At 44.2% G+C, this 20,101-nt stretch overlaps 1 protein-coding gene across 11 annotated transcripts in view; it reads left to right on the top strand.

Moving 5' to 3' along the window:
* Window positions 1-300: 300 nt before the first annotated feature.
* UNK (unk zinc finger) overlaps window positions 301-20,101 on the top strand; it is a 32,517-nt gene continuing 12,716 nt past the window's right edge. Inside the window, exons 1-10 of one of the 11 annotated variants that reach the window (XM_087854097.1) lie at window positions 517-1,502; window positions 4,335-4,589; window positions 4,877-5,041; window positions 5,167-5,269; window positions 6,004-17,127; window positions 17,492-17,551; window positions 17,972-18,181; window positions 19,043-19,219; window positions 19,372-19,502; window positions 19,903-20,038. In XM_087854097.1, the coding sequence (XP_087710223.1) occupies window positions 17,108-17,127; window positions 17,492-17,551; window positions 17,972-18,181; window positions 19,043-19,219; window positions 19,372-19,502; window positions 19,903-20,038 (734 nt within the window). In that variant the 5' untranslated portion in view covers window positions 517-1,502; window positions 4,335-4,589; window positions 4,877-5,041; window positions 5,167-5,269; window positions 6,004-17,107. Of the gene's footprint in view, window positions 489-514; window positions 1,503-4,334; window positions 4,590-4,876; window positions 17,128-17,491; window positions 17,552-17,971; window positions 18,182-18,703; window positions 18,868-19,042; window positions 19,220-19,371; window positions 19,503-19,902; window positions 20,039-20,101 lie in introns of those variants that run through there. The other 10 variants (XM_087854098.1, XM_045814618.2, XM_087854101.1 and 7 more) reach the window with 10 other exon arrangements.

Below are 20,101 nucleotides of genomic sequence, written 5' to 3'. Positions count from 1 at the left end.
GAAGTCGTTAGGGCCTCTAGCTCTGGGCCCTTTCTACTCCAGAGGCTCCAGTTTCAAGGAACGCTCCCCTACAAAACTGGAAATGCACTGGTAAGAAAGAGAAATGCGGCGGGACTGCAATCCCCACAAGCCGTGGCGGGCCCTCAGCATCCGGGACACCGTCTGCAAGGATCCCTGGGTATTGTGGTCCATTCCTTTGGCAGCAACCCTCTGCCGACGGTAAAATTCCAGCCGAACCGAGGACCACAACTCCCAGCAACCCTTGCTGCCGTGCGGGGGGTCTTCACGTTCTCGTGGCGCGGCGCAGGCGCACTGGGTCCTCGGCGCGGACCGCGCAGACTGAATAATAAAAGGGGAGCGGCGAAGAGGCAGGAAGACAGGACCATGTCGAAGGGCCCCGGGCCCGGCGGCTCCGCAGCTTCCTCGGCGCCCCCGGCCGCTACCGCTCAGGTGCTGCAGGCACAGCCCGAGAAACCGCAGCACTACACGTACGTAGAGCCCCCCCCCCCGCCGCGCGCGCACGCCTGACGTCAGCGGCCAGCGTGAGTCACGCGCGCAGGGAGAGCGCGAGGCGGCCTCTCCCTCCCCCCCTTCCTCCTCCGGCCCGGCCCAGACCGGTTCCAACCTGCTGGGGCCGGTCCCAACTGCCTCCAACTGCCACTAACTCCTGGTCGGGCCGTGGGGCGGGAAAGCCGGGCCCCGCCGCTGAGTGGGAAAGGCGGGAGTGCGGGGTGCGGAGAGCGCACATCTCAGGCCAGGCCTGTGAGGCCTAACTGTTCTCAGACCGTAAAACCACAGTATCAGGCCCTTGCGGGGCGATAAGAAGCCCAGCACAGAACCAGGAGAGTGCCTCGCGGGCCAGCCCCAGAGCCGCTGCGAATGACGGTTGGCGCGAGGTTATGTCAGGCGCCCCGCGTTCCGTGCCCTGGAGGCCTTTTGTGTCTCTGAAGCCCGTATGTTGTCTGTGGAGGCCCCTCTTGCATGGAACTCGCTGGGACGGCTGACCCGGCCTGAGTCGGGACCTCGAGGGCGATGGGGTCCGAGCGTGTCTTCAGGCCCAAGCGAAGTACGCTAGCAGAGGGCGCCCCGACGCTCACACCGCAGGAGTCCAGTAGATGGAAAACCCCCTCCCTGGGAATCTGAGTGTGTCTGAGTGTAGGTCCCTGCCTCTTCCATGTGTCCTTTCCAGCACGTTAGGGAACCACCTACTGCTAGGTTCCTCGGAGAAAGAAAGCCTGCAGAGGCGGGCCCTCCTGTTCAGCAAAATGTTGGTTTCCATTTTAACACCCCCCCCCCCCCCGCGAATGCTCTTAGAGCGCCTCCCATCCGCTCGGGGCTCCCATTGCTGTGCTTATTTAGAAGGACCCCCAGGTGGACCTGAGGCTTGCAACCCTTAAGAGCCACCCAGTAATGCCGCCTGGTGAGCCGAGACTAGGAAGCCTCTATTGGAGTAGAAGGAACCAAAACTAGGCAGGAGGAGCTCCTGTTTGTCGCTCACTGAAGTAAGCCCCATTGGGAAACTGTTCTGGGATTGGGGGACATGGATTTTAGGAAGCGTATTGGTTTCTTTGTGAGATTCCCTGCTATTGGTTGAAATAAGTTGAAGCTTTTTCTTGGCTGCAGTCTGACTCGTGTTAACTATTACTTTTCTATTGTGGCCATTGCTTTGCGGGTCCTTTCTCACTAGAGTTCTTTCTGCCATTCTTCCATCGGTTTTGGTGAAATGATCTTATCTTAGAATACTGATCAGTTGAATGGTGTGGTCAAGCAGCAGTATGGTTTTGGTTTGAAAATCTGCAAACTTCCCATAATTGGAACTTCTTTATAATATGGTTGCTCGGATCATATTTTTCAGTAAAATACATATAGTACTTGGGTAATGTTTCGGCCACCTCCATATGTTGTGTTGTCATTGAGTATATTGTGTAATCTGTATTAGAAGGGTTTTCTTACCATTTTGAATTGACAGATGAAACAAGTCAACATCTGTGTAAATGTTTATGTCTGAGGTTTTGTCCTGTTGATGCTTATTTAAAATCTGTCTTTCCATTGCTTGTGAGGTAAGTGCAGAGTAATCAGTCTTAGCTCTTGAGGTGGCTTAGTAATCAACAGAAGTAAATGAAATGAACGCCCAAACTTGATTGGGAGATTGGAGGTTGTAGGTGTTCCATCTTTTTATTTCCTGTTAACTGTTCATTTGCGTAATTGTTTATGTTTTTACCTCCAAAAATCAGAGGTAGACATGCGTTGTCTTCCTTGGTAGATTTATGGGCATTCAGAAGCTGTGACGATTTGGAAAACTTCATTCCCTTTTCATCCCAGGTCTTAGGAGCGCAGGGAGTTTGAGGATACAGATGATGCACCTGTACACTTATTGGCACTTTTTTTTTTTTTTTTTTAATAAGGTGAACCCATTTGTTACCCTTGGAGGTTAGACCACAGGAATATTTTTATTTCAATATTTACTTTAAAATTTTGAGCTGGCCAGCATATTTTAAATTCTCACTTGCAGCATGAATTTCCAGAATTTGTACTAGTCTGAATATGGTCTTATATAGTCCATAGATCCCTTTGTGGAATACAGATATAAACCGTTTGTTTTTGTTTTTGTGTTTTGTTTTGTTTTTGTATATCTGTATTTTTTTTACCGGTTATTTAAATTTATTTTTTGCTTTTTAAAACTTGTACATAAATTACACTAACTTTGTGTGTTTTTTATGCCTGCTGTTTTTTGAGATTATGTGATATGCAATAATCCAGAAGAAATCTGTTAAAATTGAGTGCCCCTCGGGACACCTGGCTGGCTCAATCAGAGCATGTGACTCTTGATCTTGAGGTTATAATTTCGAGCCCCACATAGGGTGTAGAGATTACTTAAAAATAAATAAACTTTAAAAAAAGTTTTAAAACCGAGTGCCACTCATCATAATAGCAGACAGTCTTGGCAAACTTGGTTGAATCCACCAAAAACAAATAGTGCTTTCCATAGGCTTGCCTTCTTGCCCCACAAATAAAGTCCTAGAATTTGAGCTCTTTTTCCGAAACCAAGAGAATTATTCATAACATAGTTTGAATGATAATTTTGTTGGTTTTTTCCCCCTAAACTCATGAATAATCTTGCTTTAAGAAAAACTTTGAAATAATCCTTTTAGCAAATTGGTATAGTAAGCACTTGTGCTAGACCTGAGGAATCCAACCCTTTAGAAAATGGCAGTATTAGAATTTCCTCTTACTCAGCTCCAAGTATTTGATTAGCATGCAGTAAAATGATAATGTGCATGTATTAGTCCTCTTCCAATACAAGAACCACCTGACATCTTGCTAGGTAATTTGTCCTTTTATTCGACAGACTGAATTTAATCCACCTGTTTGCAGAACAAGTCCAGCTTGTATATTAGAAGAGTTTTATAAAAACAGATTTAAGAATGGGAAATTTTGGAGTAATTACGTTACAAAATGTATCTACGAATTTAGCTAACTTTGGATTTTTTACTGTATAACAATTATATTTATTAAAAGTATATAGTTGAAAGGTCACCAGAAAAAACCTGCCTTCCAAAATATCCAGGTTTCTGCCTCATTATTTTGACCCTATAAGAAGATGTAAGCCTTAAAGACATTAGATCATTTTTGGATTCCTTTACTTGCAGTTGATTCTCAGACTTCTTAATGCCCTTGGGATAAAGGAAAATGATATTCTAGTTCAGTGAAGGTTTTTTGGAGTTTTTCTGGCCACTGGGTGATTTTTTATAGGTAGAGGATAAATGCTTTATAGCCTCATCTATCCAAGGGTCTTTTTTTTTTTTTTTTTTTTAAACTTAGGACTGTTCCCTGGGTGTCTTTAAACAGGGATAATGTAGCACTACTTCCATAGATAACTGTTTTGAGGCAAATCTGTTAATTTATGCATTGTATAAATGTCATGAACTTTATTTGATTTCATCTGATTGTGTTTTGGGAAATCCAGGAAGTGAAAATGTATTTAAATCATTATTGCAAATTGCAATAAAATTGTAAATACATTACTAGAGTACAACTTGTTGCACAACAGAAGTCACTGGAAGTGTTGCTAGGCAACCTCAGAAAGCATGAGTTAAATTACCAATAAATATTTCTGGATCTTGTTTACTTGTTTATCAAGTAGAATTAATTTCTTACAGGACAAAAATTAAGAGCTCGTTTTGGTTTTCACTCAAGCCCACAAAATCCCCACTAATAATGAAGTGCCCGTGCTAAGGGTAGAGTCAAGTGTAGCACCTAGTTGATATTTGCTATGAAAGTAATGATTAAAATGAAGATTTGCTTAATGGTTAAGTTTTTTTGTTTTAATCCAGCTATGTTAGATACTAAAGAAGGCTTCCCCACAATCCATTTGCATCTGCTTTGACTGGTGGTTTCTATCAACCTACAAAGACTGACTTATTGGTGAGGGCAGCTGGACAACTCTGAGAGCAACTTAGAGAAATCCATCTTGGGCACACTCTATAAAGGAGCTCCTTCTCTGGAAATAGCACCCCAGATAAGTGCACAAAAGCAAGACACCCTCGTGGACCTACTTCCTCCCGCTTTCAACACCCTGATGCCTGAAGGTGAGGTCTCCTTCCTGTGTGTCTTAGAAGCCATGAGCTCACTTAGGTAATGAGAGCCCTGCAGCAGCCGAGCACCACACATCTGCAGGCTTTCCTAACAGACCTTTGCCTAAAGGTTGTTTTTCTCATTAGGAGAGGCTCTAGGTCATAAGAATGGTAAAAGTAAGGTTGCATTTAAAGCTACATTACTTTAAATACTGGACTGGTATAGGGATTATTTTCCCGTACGGGGCAGTATTTACTTAATGATTAAGTTTTTCATTTTGTTGTTTTTTTTTTTAATCCAGCTATGCTTGATACTAAAGGAGGTTTTCCCACATTTGCATCTTCTATATTTTGAAATTGCAACTATGGACAGTTATGGCTAATCCTAGTAGATTGTCTTCCCTTCTTTTAACATCTTGGATGAATTTGGGGCACACTAATGTGTTAAGTGAAGATGGATGTTGAATGTAAGTTTCTCTGCCATTCTTAGCCAATATATAAAAATTATGTTAGTGTAATTGCTAAAAATGCCAAGAATTTGGGTTCAGTATCCTTCTGGACAATGTAGCTTTCTTGTTTTCTTACCATATAGATACTGTGTAGATTCACACCAGCCAGCCATCTTAAAATACCTGCATGGGCCACAGAGATATCTGCGGAGAAAGTATGGGTAAAATCAGTGCATATGACGATAGGTATGGGGTTTATTTTTGGGGTGATGGAAATGTTCTGGAATTAGATAGTGGCAGCAATTCTACAACGTGGCGCATATATTAAGAACCACTGAGATGTACACTTTAAAATGGTGAAATTTTTTTGTTGTATAAATTACATCTCAATTATTTTTTTAAAAAGCATTTAAAAAAAAAAATCAGTGTTTAAGAGTCTGTCAGGCTCATACGGCCTATCAGGGCTTGGCAGCATCGTTTGGTATGGGAAAGCCTACAGTTTGTGAAAAGCTCCTTGGTGCCCCTTTTCCAGCCTTCTCAATGGCTTAGTCCCTGTGTATCTATTCTAGGTGAATGCCCCCATGTTCTAGGTCTGTGGAGATGCTTTTGAGATAAGAAGTGAATACTCAGCAAGTTTGAGACTCCTAGTTGTTGGTAGTTGTACTTCAAATTGTCTCTGAATTGACAGCCATTGTAAGGAACAAGCACATTTTCCCCAGTGCCTTTGTAAAAATGAATTGAGCTTCCTAGGGCGGGTGGGAGATAGAAAGTTGCTGTTCTTGCTAAAATGTAATGAATTCCATTCTCAGGTATTTTATGGTTATTTTAATGTTCACATTGACATTTCTTTAAGGACAGGACACTTGTTTTAGGCATTTTAAATTATATCAATGGCTATAATATTTTAGTTCGAATAATCACAGATTTTTTATAATTTCTCTATACAATCCCTCAACTTTCACCCCTTTTTTCTTTACCAGTTTGTAGAATTTGACAGCAGTATCAAGAGCTGATGAGGAAGAGAAGATGGAAAGGAGTCTAGCGACTTAAAAATCTCATAGCGTTCTCTGTGAGGTGACCTTTTTCCTATTGGGGGCTCAACTTATTTAGGAGATAAAGAAGATACTCAGGCCTGTGGTAGTGTCATCATGTCATATCTGAGCTTATTGAAATGTTTCATCCCTTATTTATATCACAGTTTACTTTTTGTGTTCCTAAGTCGACTCATTTGTTTCCTAATAGTATTTGAAACACCACGTGGCCACCGTAAGTCCTAATAAATTGACTTCTAATGAGGAGGGGAAAGGCCCATGTGCCCACCTTCCTGTAAAATTTTGTCATTGTCACAAAACTACCCCCATTGAGGAGATGTAGTTATGCTCAGGAAAGAAAAGGTTGAGAAAAACTTTTGGCCTGGTGTTTTATGACTTAAAATTTCAAATAGTAGTTTTTATATGTAACTTTCTATTAATACTGGTAAGAACGTTACTATGTTTTTTTGATATAACTTTTATGGCTTAGGGGTGCCAAGTATTTGGTAGCCCACCACATTAGGACTTGTGTAAATCAGTCTGTCCAAGTATAACATAAATTAGAAGCCCGTACTTGTATTTTCGTATTTTAAAAAAACCCCAAACTTATATTTTGTAATTGAACTAAGAGTACTTTATAATGAATATATAAAATGAACATTAAATTTCCAGTAGAGCATGTTAAAGTTAACATTTCTGTTTTTTTATTTTTAGTAACTTAATTTTGTGATTATTGTAATTATGGCCTGTTAAAAACTCCCTGACATATTTTGAACAGCTTCTAGAGAGTCACTTATGCTTATCTACTATTACTCTTTTTTTCTTTTTAGCTCAGTTAAGAAAAGCATAGTTAACAGTGCAGTGTTTTAAGAGTACTAACTCCAGGGTCAGACTGATTGGGTTTGAAGCCCAGCTCTGTCACTTACTAGCTGTGGGACCTTAGGCAAGTGACTTTCCTCTTTGTATGTCAGTTTCCTGAGGATACCAATGGTCCTACCCCATGGAGTTGTTACGAGGTCTAAGTGAGTTAATATATGTAAAGTGCTTAAAATAGCACATGGCATTTAGCACAGTGTACCATTCTTATCAATATTTGAACAAGGCCCAAGTTACTGCTTTCAGTTTCGTTGCTACCTCCTTCAACAGCCAAATGCTTCTTTAGCTACATCTACCCTGAATCGGATTCATCAGTTCCTAGGGCACATGTGGGTCAGTGTCATCTGCAGAGAGCATATTCCTCTTCTCCATATCCATTCAAATTTTACTTCAGTTGCCATTCTTCCAGGAGCCTCTGTCAGGCTACCGGCATCTTACATGACGGATTTGTGTTATGAAGTAAACAGATCTCCTCTTACCGGGTCAAAGACTGTTTTACAGAAAACAGTGTACAAAATAACACATCAGTTCAAATGTATATACTCGAACATTAATCAAATTGGGTTTTTTTCAGGCCAGGAAAACTGAATCAAGTCAAGGTGTTAATTTAGGGAAGGATGAACCAGGGTTTTCAGTACTCCTCACATACATTCTCCACAATCAGTGATGTGAGTGAACCTTCTATGAATTTTCTCTCTTCAGTTTACCAGTTCCAGAATTTTTAGGTCAAGCGTGCAGTCCTGGAAAGAAGGAAGCAGGGACATGTAGGACTAGCTGCCAGCATTGTATCATTCATGGCTCTTGTTAGTTCTCCGGGCCAGGATGGCTCACAGGTGTCAGATCTTTCCCAGTGAAGAGTGGGCTGCAATCATTTACCTATGAGTGGATCCCCCACCCGAAAGCGTTTGCTTTCATAAGTGCCTATAGTACTTATAACTGCGGGTTCCTGTGTATGTTTCTGTGTATTAGGATAATTCTGTTTTATCCAGAAGGTTCCCACTGGCTCTAAGGCCCTATTATGTGGCTCTGGCTAAAAGTAAGTTACAGAATCAAGGCCTACCTTAAATGTTCAGACCCACTCAGAAATTCATTAGAAGCTTACTTTATTTGCCTGAATAATACTATCTGAGCTTGCTTTTCTGCCAGAGACAGTGTTTAAACCATTGAAATTTGGAAACCAAATCTCTATAGCCTTATAGTGCTTTTTTGGAATTGTCCAAATATTTACTGACCAAATTTTAGCTTAGTCTTGTTTTTTATAAGCCATTTGCTGTAAATAAAATTTACAAAGGAGAGGGGGTGCTTGAGTGGCTCGGTTGGTTGAGCATCTGACTCTTGGTTTCGGCTAAGGTCATGATTTCAGGGTCATGAGATCAAGCCCTGGCTGCATCGGGCTCTGCGCTCAGTGCAGAGTCTGCTTGAGAGTCTCTCTCTCCCTCTCCCTCTTTTTTTTTCTCTCAAATAAATAAAATCTTAAAAGCCATTTGCTGGCAACTCCCACTGATGTGGTTATTGTTACATAGTATATGGTTTCTGGGTTACCTTTGGTGTCAAAACAACATGTGTATGTATATCTTTATAAACAACATAGAGGGGCGCCTGGGTGGCGTAGGTAGTCGTTAAGCATCTGCCTTCGGCCCAGGGCGTGATCCCGGCATGATGGGATCGAGCCCCACATCAGGCTCCTCCGCTGTGAGCCTGCTTCTTCCTCTCCCACTCCCCCTGCTTGTGTTCCCTCTCTCACTGGCTGTCTCTATCTCTGTCAAATAAATAAAATCTTTAAAATATATATATATAAACAATATAGAACTAATAATTTAAGCTCTTCAAAAATTGGGAAAGATTTTCAGCAAATTGTAATAAATATATTTATATATATGATTGTGTATGTGTGTGTATTTGGATAAGTAATTTAGAATTCTTAATCTATTGTTTATCAGCTCTTATAATATCTTCCTTGGACTTAAAAAGTCTTTTATTCTTAAACTTAAAAATGAAGAATTTTGATAAGCCATGATCTGGGATTTCTGCAACTAAATTTTTTTTTAGGAGTTATGTATGGGTAGGTTAATATGAATATGCAAAGCAGATTACAGATAAGTATCATTTGAGTCTTTGCATATTATAGTGTGATGTTTGACAGTGACTCAGGAAGTTTTTTGTTTTGTTTGTTTGCTTCCTCTTTGTTAGTTGCAGAATCCTATCAAGTTCTGGTTAGATTTCAATGTTGAACAGCAGGGGTGCCTGGCTGGCTCAGTTGGTATAGCATGTGACTCTTGATCTCAGAGTCCTGAGTTTAAACCCCACATTGGTTATAGAGGTTACTTAAAAAAAAAAAAAAAAAATTGAAGAACAAGACCATTTTTTGCATTTTCAGATTCTGTTTCCATGGTAAAACTTGTACATTGCTTGAAAAAGATGAAATATAGTTTTTATGAGACTGGCTGTAATAAAGAGTATTTGTGGCTTATTAGAGATGCGGGCACATCACATTTCCCATGTGAGCCTTGTGAACAGTGATTTGACTGGCCAGGAGAGCAGCAGAGCTCCCCAGGAGCAGGTGCTTCTTCATGGTCCTCCAAGGTCATGACCTCCAGGTTGGGGGGTAAGGGGGTATCTGGGGTTTTTTCCGTTGGCTCAGTCTCTTGCCTGTTGTCCCCTTTTTGTTGGGCTCACAGGTTGCTGTTCATTGTGTGTATTGGGATTCATCAGGTCTTCAAGAAGTCTGGTATTGCAGCACCATCTCCTGTTGCTTCTCCAGAGGCGGTCACTGTGTTGCTTATTTGCCTTTTTACTCAAATCTAACCATTCTGCATATGTGTCCAAATCAGGTTCTACAAATCACAAACTAGATGACAGTCTACTAGTCATTTACTTTACAAAAGTATTTACCACAGTTCACTTTTAACTTAAAGGAACTCTTCTGGCTTATTAGCAACATCTTTCATTTAATTTTGGATCAGGATAGATTCCCTGTCAAGTTGTCCTTAATATTGTGGATTTCTTTCCCAACAGAAAGGTTTTTTTTTAATTCTAAAAGTTACTAATCACAATTCAATAAAGAAAAGTTAAGATAACCTCTAAAATCAGTAATACTGGATGTATTTTCTCTTCTAGCCCCCCCCCCCCCGTTATAGTCTGGTGACATACTTCCATAATTTTTCTTGATAAATCTTAGGTTTGTACCCAGTTTTTCCAAATAGTCATAATACCCCTTAGTTTTTGGAGGAAACAGAAAAAGGAATTTAATATCTCTCTAGCGATCTCCACACATTCCCAGGAATTACAGAGCAAGCCTGGTTGCGTTTCTAGTCTGCATGTGAATCTGATCTCAAAATTAGCATTCAGGTTGAGGAACAAGGCTGTGCAGACATTGTGGGGAAGGTGGCTAGAGAAGTTACTGGTTTATTAATTGCCGGGAGAAGCACATAAATCAGAGATTGGAATTGCTTCTGTTTTGCTGGGTTAGTGTATAGCTGCTGTGGACCAAGCTTTTACAACTTGTGAAGCTCTATGCCTTTGCTTTTTCTTGTACGAACCTATATCGAATACCTGCTATGAGCCAGCTCTTGGAGAAGTACAGAAATGATAGACATGGCTACATACAAAGCAGTCGAAATCAACTGTTGTAGGGGCTCTCTGGGCTGTGTTCATACCTTGTAGTGGAAACATGGAAGGAGGGTGATTAACTCCAGTGGGCTGTGTCAGGGAACCCTCATGTGGAGAAGCCAAAAGGGTGATCCAGACACCGGGAGCAATATGATCAAAAGTGTAGAGATGTGAAGGGAGGGTTGTGGTGTGTTGGGGAATACCAACTCTTTAGAGCAGAGGTCGGCAAACTACAGCTTATAATGCCAAATGCAGCTTGCCACCTGCCTTTGTATGGCCTGTGATCTGAGAATGGCTTTTGCATTTTTAATGGTTGAAAAAGAATCGATATTTCATGACACATGAAAATTATATGAAATTAACATTTCAGGATCCATAAATAAAGCTTTAATGGACCCCCCCCCCCATTGGTTTACCTATTGTCCAGCTGTTTTTGCACTATAACTGCAGGATTCCGTAGTTGTGAGAGACTGTACGTGGCACTCTCCTCGCTTAGTATTGCTGTTCAGTGTACTACAGACAGCAAGGACACCATTACAACTTGCCAGTGTCTCCAGTGCTGTGTGTATTAGCACACCACAACGTTTCGTTTATTCCTTATTACCAGTGTCTGCCAGTCCTGTTAGAGCAGGCGAGGAAGAGAAGAATGGGCTTGGAGTGTCATGTTTTTAGGGTACGGTGGAGTGTGAATTCTTTTGTTACCAAATTAGGTGGCAGAGCCGTCTTTAGTAAGAGCTGTGCTGTGAAAGGACCCATCAACATTACTAGACTAGAGAGTTGTCACGGTAGTCCTAGTGTGTAGGAAGGAAATGGTCGGAAAAATTAGATAAATGGCCTGTTTCATTACAGCAGGATTTCTTCACAAAAAGGAAAATGAGGCTATGACTGGAGTAAGTTTCTCGAGTGGCTCATTGATTAGCTGAGCAAGGAAAGCCATTTACTGATACTGATGATACTGAGTGAATTACATTGTGTGTGATTGCAGCAGCTGAAGAAATGCGTCGTGAGCAAACAGACTTGTTTAAAAGTGTTAGCCTTTTGTCAAGAACAACTTCCCAAAATGTGCAAGTCCTTGGGAGGAATAGCAGTAGTGAAATTACCAGGCCAATGATTTCATGTGGTTTTCCTCGGGCTCTTGATGAGTCAACAGATGCCACTGTTACTGTTTAGTTGGTTTCTTCATGGAGTCAGTGCCTCATTTGAAGTGACTGAAGAATTAGCATCAATGAACAGTCTACTTAAAACAATGACAGCTGAGAATATTTTCAAAAGGGTTAAGGAAAAACTCATACAATCTGAAATATGATCTGCTAATATCTGTTACAGCTGATGGTAAGAATGTGTGTGTGTAGCAGAAAAAGATTTAATTGTACAAATTTACAAAGCTTATGAAATTTAAGGTGTGTAAAGCCTGTGGTTATTGATTACATTATTCATCAGCAGGTACTTTGCAGAAAAATATTGAATCCATCATGTTAATTGAACTGCTGGAATCAGCAATGAACTTTACTACCTCTTGTGGACTTCACCATGATAATCAATTTCATGAATTTTTGTAGAGAAGCTGAATATTCTGGCATGCCCTACTACACAGTAGTTTGATGGTTTAGCAGTGGTAAAGCTTTCTTGTAATTTTCTGAGTTCAGGGCTGATGTTGAAATTTTTCTGAATGAGAAGAATCATTCTCAACCACTGTTCTTGAACGCTGAATAGCTATGGAAATTGGCTTTTGCTGCAGACTTGATAAGGTTTCTTAATGACTTCAGCCTAAAATTACAAGGCAGACAGCTTCTTTGCAAACCTTAAATTGTAGTAAAGTTATTTCAACCACTAATGTTTGAATCGTAAGTCATGTCAAGCTACTTTATACACTTCCTGCGTACTGTCAAAAGTTAAAGGCCAGATTTCCATTCCTATACAAAGTTACTGTGGATATGATTTCTAAACACAAACTATAGTTCTAGCAGTGGTTTTGCTGCTTGGTGTGAATGCAAAAGAAATTTCCTTATTTCGGAATCCATTTACCTGGGCCAGTAAGGAGTTTACATCAAAGCTTCAATTGGAAGCAATTAAAAGGCAACTATCAAGACTCTAATAGAATTCTATAGATGTCTTCTAAGAGAAGAATGTGCTCAATTAAAATCATGCTTGTGGAATGTTAACAGCATTTGGCAGTGCCTGTCTATGTGAAAAGACATTTTCAAAGATGAAATCTGTAAAATCTTATAGAATCTGCATTAACAGATGAGTATTTGTAATCAGTTTGATGAAAGGGACCTTAACTTTACAAATGTTATCCCATCCCCCCAAATCTGACCTTATTGGTAGAACCTCTACAAAAATTGTAGCCAATTACTAGATTTTGAATTTCATCAATAAAAATGTAAGTTTGTTTCCTCTTGTTCTGTAAGTACATATTATCCTCAGTTTGGACTCTTGGCCCGCAAAGCCTAAAATACTCACTAACTGGTCCTTTACAGGAAAAGTTTACTAACGCTGCTCTAGAGTCTGGTTGGTTGTTGGGGAGGGAGCAGGTCAGTGGCAGCAGGACAGGTAGAGTCAGAGTGAGGCCTTGCGACACACTATTCCGTGGGGGACTAGAAGAAGCCGTGGGGGACTAGATATGGATTAGAACACCAGCTCCTTTCTCCCCATTGCCTCTAAACTTACATAGTTTTTCTGTTACCTCTGATACTTTTCTGTTTATTCAGTTTGTTTAAATTCTGTTCACACTTCTCCCCAGAAGAGAGTGAAACACCCAAACTGATAAATCTATTACGTGAGACAACTTGGAATAGGATTTAAAGTTTAGCTGGAAATTGAACTGGTAGCAGTTTAGCACTGGATTTAACACCTCCTTCGGGGTGATGTAACTTACTGAATTTATTGTTAATCCCTTATGTGCTATCACTGTTAGTGGGGCAAGTGATTGAATTTAGATTTCCAATAGCCTGCTTTTTGCTGTTACTTAGAGATTTGGAAAATAAAGATCCAATAAATGTTGAAAATATTTGATTTTTTTAAAATGTGGTTGCATATATTTGATTTTGAAAGTTTTTAGGGAAAAGTACTAATAGTTGTGTAAAGCGGTTTAGCAATATGATAGGTACATTATGATTATATATGTGTAAAAATACCAAGAGAAAATTTACCAAAAGGCTAACATTAGTGATGGGATTAAAGGCGATTTTGCCCTTTTGTCCATTTTCCAAAATATTTGTAAGTGGGTGTGTGACTTTCATAATAATCTTTGACATTTACAAATAAACCATTGCTAGAATAATTAATGTGATGTCCTGAAAAGGAGTGAAAGGTAGCTTTGATGTAAGCTCAGCCGTCAGCAGACATGAAGGTGCTGCTTAGTGAAGGTGAAGCTCTGAACAATCGAGTGTCCATCCCTTCTTCCGGTTGAAGGCGTGGCTTTCTCTGACAGAGCTCTTACTTGCCCAGGGCCTGTATGGTTTCTGGACTCATTCTGGCCATAGTAGCTCACCAAGGCCTTGCAGTTTGGAACTGTTCTATGTTACTAGCTTTTACTCTTGAGGGCAGATATTCCTGGGAGATGGGAGTGTGAAGAACTTAGTTGTGTGGCCTTGTGCCTACCCTGAGCTTGGAAGGGGGAGTGAGTAGTTGGCGTGTCTTCCCTACTCAGACCCCAGGACTTCTAGGGTTTCCTGAGAGCTGGTTGAATTAAAGAGTGAATTTCAGCTGACTCTTTAATTTCTTTGACTTTGAACTTTCAGAGCCTTAAGATGAAGAGAAGGATTGGAGCTTAATAGTGACGGTTGTGCATGTCCATTGAAAATTTGTTTCATTTCAATCCATGAAAATAGAAAAGTGATTTCTAAGTGCTTCTCTCCTTGCCTTCTGGGCACTGCATTGCCTCTTAGCACAGGGTCAGAGAGGGAGAGTGGGAAATTCTGAACAAACATTTCGGTTCCTAGGTAGCAGGAACAGTTCGGTACAGTTCCATTCATGATTTTAGCAAAAAGTTAGAAATTTCTCTCCTGTGATTGTAGTTGGTCAAAAGTGGGCTCTCTGCCTAAAGTTGGTCACTCAGCCCCTTCTCTGATGAGGGGTTTTTCTGCAGGACACTCTGCCCTGCAGTTGCCCTGCAGGTTTCCTGCAGTGTAGTCCTTTTCACAAGGGAATGGGGATTAGGCTTTCACCTCTCAGTGCTCTGCCTGCTGGCAGCATCATAAAGCTGTTGGTATTGCTTTGTGGGCTTTGCCCTTTCTGTGACTTCATTTCTTGTATTCATTCACTAAACTGTATTCAGTTCTTACTTGCTGTCAAGGATTTTATAATCTAGTAGTAGAGAAAAATGTATAGATTATTAATATGCATTGCAGGATAAAGGCTATAAAAATATCTACAGAACATGCTGGCAAAACGTGGAGATTATAACTTTTAGCTGGGGCAAGGGCAGAAAGGGGAGGATGGGTGGAAGTCAAGGAAGGTAACATGGATGTGCTGGCGTCAGATTTATTACCATTGGATTCAGCCTCGAAAGATGTCTACAGGTAAGGAAGGGGACAGAAACAGGGAAGTTAAAGATCTATTTGCAAGGACTCCAGTTTTAGTAGCTAGAATGGAGAGGAATCAAGGGAAATAAGGGTGGGAAAAAATCCTGGGCCAGATGTTCAGGGCTGGGAATGCCAAGCTGAATAGTTGGTGCTTATCTGGAGCTACTGGGGGAAAGCTAAAGACTTTTAAGAAAGTGAGAATTAAATTTGGGCTCTAGAAAGAATAAACAAGTGTTGTGTAATATAAATTGGACAAGGGAGAGGCTGGAAGCAAAGAGACTGGTTAATTAAAAAGTACCAAGTCCCTGGCCTATGACTTAAAGTGAGATAATTTGTTGCCTGGTGTCTGCCCTTCACGGTGGCGTCCCTGCCAGCCAGAGCCCTTGTGGAGCCCTGGTATTTGCGTGTGGCACTGTGGTCATGGCTGCCCCAAGCAAGCAGGCTTGCCAAGACTCCTCCTCCAGGAGGACAGACTATGCCCGAAGTCAGGGTGACCACATCTTAGAGTTCTTCCCCATGCTGCTTCCTGGTTTTTTACTGAGGCACTGATAGCAAGCAGACAGACACTACTCAGGTTGGCAGATTTAGCAAATAAAAAGACAGGATGCTAGTTAGATTGGAATTTCAAATAGTGGATACATTTTTATTATCAGTGTGCCCCATGAAATACTTGGTTTATCTGAAATTCTGATTTAACTGGGTGTCCTATATTTAATCTGACAGTCCTAACCACTCTTCACTCTTCTCTGCTCCTGGCTCTGGACGCTGCTTCCTTCTCTTCCATTTTCCACCTCTTACCTCCTGAGTTAATCTCCTGGTGGGTCCAGAGTCAGATGGAGTATGTGCTGCCCAGGAGGGATCAGCCTAGTAGTTTGGAGGGTGGGTGTCCCATCTCAGTGCCAGGGTTTGGGACATGTGTGCAGCACGAGGTACAGCTCTCTAACCAGACAGGAAGAAAGACCTTGTGTTCCAGTGCCAAAAGGGACAGGAGAACATCAGGCCCTAGGGAGAGACTTCCAGGTTTCTGCCCAGTGTCTCCAAATGTACCTGGGACCCAGAGATGCTGTCCCTGCAATTTGGCAGCTCCTGCACCTCACCTTATCCTCCTTTCCCCTTTTCAGTTCCTCTCTACCCCACTTACATCCCACAAAGGTACTTGGAGCTCTTGGACCCAGACATATTCTCATAAGCTCATACTTAGCCCTTTGCCTAAAACATCCTTCCCACATTCTTTACCCACCAGCACCTCCCCATTTCCCTTCCTCTCCCAGCCTGGGCCCCATGCTTTGGGTTCCCAAGGAACCCTCAGCAAACCTCCTTTATAACCTTTTCCATACTTGGTTGATTCTGCCTGTTACTTGTGTGTCTGCCCCATAAAAGTATGGGCTTCCAAGGGCAAGGACCTGCTTCTCCATTAGGGTCCTCAGTGCCTCAGGCAGGTCCACCCTGCCTGCAGCTAGTAGATGCTCAATAAATACGTGCTGCATGAACAACAGACTCTGTTTGGAAGTTTTACTGTCCTTTAAACCTTTGTGATCCTCAGGGAGCATCCAGCTCCAGCTTCCCCTGGCCCAGTACATACACCCGGACACTTCTCCATACTTCAAGGCGGAGAGGATTTTTCAGCACTTTCCATTAGCATTAAAGAAAACTTGTCTGGAAAGTCTCAGCCCTCAACCTACCTGTCCCTACACCTTCTATATGCCCAGACTAGTAAGGCTCCAAGTATCCTGGCATGAGCCACATTCTCTCACCGTTGTCCCATGCCTTCTAGCTTCAGGTGCTACTCCAAGCCTGGACAGTTACTTCAGGTCAGGTTGTTCCCTCTGTGCCCCCTTCTGCACACAATCTTCTGTGCCTTCTGGAATCCTCCTCATTGCTGGCATCAGATGCCCTCTATCAAGCCATTTGTTGCCTGCATTGTTAGGGCTTAAGGGAATGAATAAAGAGAACTGCACTGCCTTCCTGTCCCTGCTGTGTAGGGCTCCCAAGTCTAAGACACCCTCCACCTGGATACATAGAGTGAGCAAAAACACAGATGGATGGCATGTTCTGTAAGGGGGTAAGTGGGTCTGGGGCCCTCCTCTGGGTGGTGCATGGGAGAGTGCTGTGTTGGGTTCTCTTGGCTATTACGTGCAGAGTAGAGGAACAAAGGTTGGGAGGAGGGCAAAAGGACAGTGCCCCCAAGTCCCCAGGTTAGTCAGGACGTAAACAGCTGCAGCTGCTGCAGGTACGCAGTTGTGAGACCACTGTGGGCAGGCAAGGCTGGGAGCGAGAGTCTCTTCAGATGCTTCTGTAAAAGGAGCTCCTTCCCAGGCACTAACCTGTGTGGTGCTAGGTAGTGTCTCTGGGAGGAAGTAGGCAGACAGGACAATAATTTTCTGACTCAGTAGTTTAGAGGAACACCTTGTGACTTGGGCTTTCAGTTCCAAAGCAGCAGCCTCCCCAGCCCTCGGCCTGGAGCTCCAGCCCTGCTCCTGGGACAGGTGAGACCCCCAGGGATTGGCAGGCAGACCTGGGCAGTAGAGGACCCTGCAGGAGTTTGGGAGAGGTTCCTCGTGCTCTTGTTTGCAGCCCTTTGTCTGTGATCAACAGTTTGGCCTGGGAAACCTCAGGGAGGGCTCACAGAACTAAGCCACTGGTTGAGCCCTCCACTGGCTGCCATGGCAGACAGCTGACTGCTGTGGTCTATGGTTCTTTCTCTTCAGGCTGGCTTGGGATCTAGGTCCTGGGAAGGGTCTGGATGCTAAGGTCCACCCTTAGCTCTGGGCCTCTTCTGGTGTCCTAACGGAACTAGCACCCCCAGAGTAGGGCCCTCAGAGGACTTGGTGGCTAACTTCTTGCTGGGAAGCAAGGGGCTTAAGTCTCTGCTCCTGGCCCACCCTATGTGGGGGCTCTCCCTGCAGGTACCTGAAGGAATTCCGCACGGAGCAGTGTCCACTCTTTGTGCAACACAAATGCACTCAGCACCGGCCCTACACCTGCTTCCACTGGCACTTCGTGAACCAGCGACGTCGCCGGTCCATCCGCCGTCGGGACGGCACCTTCAACTACAGCCCCGACGTCTACTGCACCAAGTACGACGAGGCCACAGGCCTCTGCCCGGAGGGCGACGAGTGAGTGCCCCACCCCCTGCAGCCCGCCGTCAGAGGAACCTCATGTTTCCTGGGTCAGATGCCCTCAGAATAGGCCAGGCAGAGTCTGAGAAGCCAGCCAGAGGCTGCTTTTGGGAGTACTGTGCAGCCTGGCCTGCCTTCCTGTGGCCTGGACCTGGGCTCAGATCCCACCATCCTCTGGGGGAGGCCCCTTCTTTACCCACTTTTGGGAAACCCTACACAGGCTTTTCTTCTGCTAAGTAGGAGAAAAGGCAAGCCTAGGGACATCACTGAGAGGGAGCATTTGTTGACCCTGCTTGTTTGACCCTTGCAGAGGTGGTAATGGGAAACGCTGCCGGGGGTATGGGTACAACGGAATGGGTACAGCTCACTGAACCATCCCTGCACTCATACTTCTCCCAGAGGTCCAAAGCTTATTCCCTCCCACCCCCCGAGCCCCCTGCCCCCAGCCTAATAAAGCACTGGGGCATGAGAGGGTACGCCCATGCTTTGAGCAGGCCGTTTCTCTGTGGACCCCTGCAGATCCAGGCAGCAGTTGCTCTCCCAGGAGTGTGCCCCCCCTCTGGAGCTTCTCTTCAAGTCAGCCCAGGGCCCTGGGCAAGTAGCCTCTGAGAGGACTTGCTGAGCAGGCTGAAGTGGGAATCCTGGGCCCTGATGGGCTCCCATCAAGCTGCAGCATCCGACAGGTGGTGGGAGGGGGGTTCTGTTACCGCGGCAGGGCCCATCTCTGCTGGCCTCCTCAGTCAGCGCACCATCCGGGGTCGTGGGGCAAGCCTTCAACAGGGAGGGAGGGGGAGGGCAGGGGCTGATTGCCTAGGCTCCCGGGGCATAGGTGAATGACACCCCCCCCCCCCGTTTCAGGTGCCCATTCTTGCACAGGACCACAGGGGACACTGAGCGCAGGTACCACCTGCGCTACTACAAAACTGGAATCTGTATCCACGAGACAGACTCAAAAGGCAACTGCACCAAAAACGGCCTGCACTGCGCTTTTGCCCACGGGCCCCATGACCTCCGGTCCCCTGTCTACGACATCAGGTGGGCTGGATGCTATGCTGGGCTCATGGCTGTGGGTCAGGGTGGGGCCTGGCTGCTGACACGGGAACTGCCATAGATGGAGTGCAGGGACTGGCACTCTGCTTCTCCCCTCATGCCCCGTCCCTGCTCTCTGTCCTCTCCTTTCCTCCCAGAGAGCTCCAGGCCATGGAGGCCTTGCAGAACGGCCAGACCACAGTAGAGGGCAGCATAGAGGGCCAGACGGCTGGGGCTGCGAGCCATGCCATGATAGAAAAAATCCTCAGTGAGGAGCCACGGTGGCAAGGTAAAGGTGGCCCCACAAATGGCCGTGCCTCCTCCTGCCAGATGTCTGTCCTCTCTCCTCTCCTGCCCATAGCTGCCCTAAGGATTGGCTCACCACCACTTCTTTATCCCACCTTACATCCAACCACAGCCCTTTCATTTGGGGGCACTTCTGGGGAGTTTCCCCAGACACACCTTGCCCTTAGGTATGTTTATATACAGTGTTCTTGACCCTCCTGAGGTTGCCCTTTTAGATCTTGTGAGCCTTGAGTGTCTCCAGTGAGGGATGGTGTTCTTATCTCTCTCCTGGGTCTCAGTCTTGGCCTTGGCACATGAGGAGGTGCCCTGAGCTCCTGGACCCCTTCCCAAGTGGCTTCTCCTGTCCTACCTGCCTGACCCCTGCCTCTGGCCCCCTTGTGTAGAGACTGCTTATGTGCTGGGGAACTATAAGACGGAGCCGTGCAAGAAGCCCCCGAGGTTGTGCCGCCAGGGTTATGCCTGTCCCTACTACCACAACAGCAAGGACCGGCGGCGGAGCCCCCGGAAACACAAATACAGGTCCTTTGGCCCAGGCAGGCCAGTCATGGGAGGGAGGGGTGGCAGGGAAGGGATTGTGGCAGG

This window comes from Ursus americanus, chromosome 23, assembly GCF_024610735.1.
Source record: "Ursus americanus isolate L20-20 chromosome 23, mUrsAme1.1.p, whole genome shotgun sequence".
NCBI classification, from domain to species: domain Eukaryota; kingdom Metazoa; phylum Chordata; class Mammalia; order Carnivora; family Ursidae; genus Ursus; species Ursus americanus.
The sequence above is the reverse complement of the archived record's forward strand: the minus strand, read 5'-3'. Positions and strand labels throughout refer to the sequence as shown.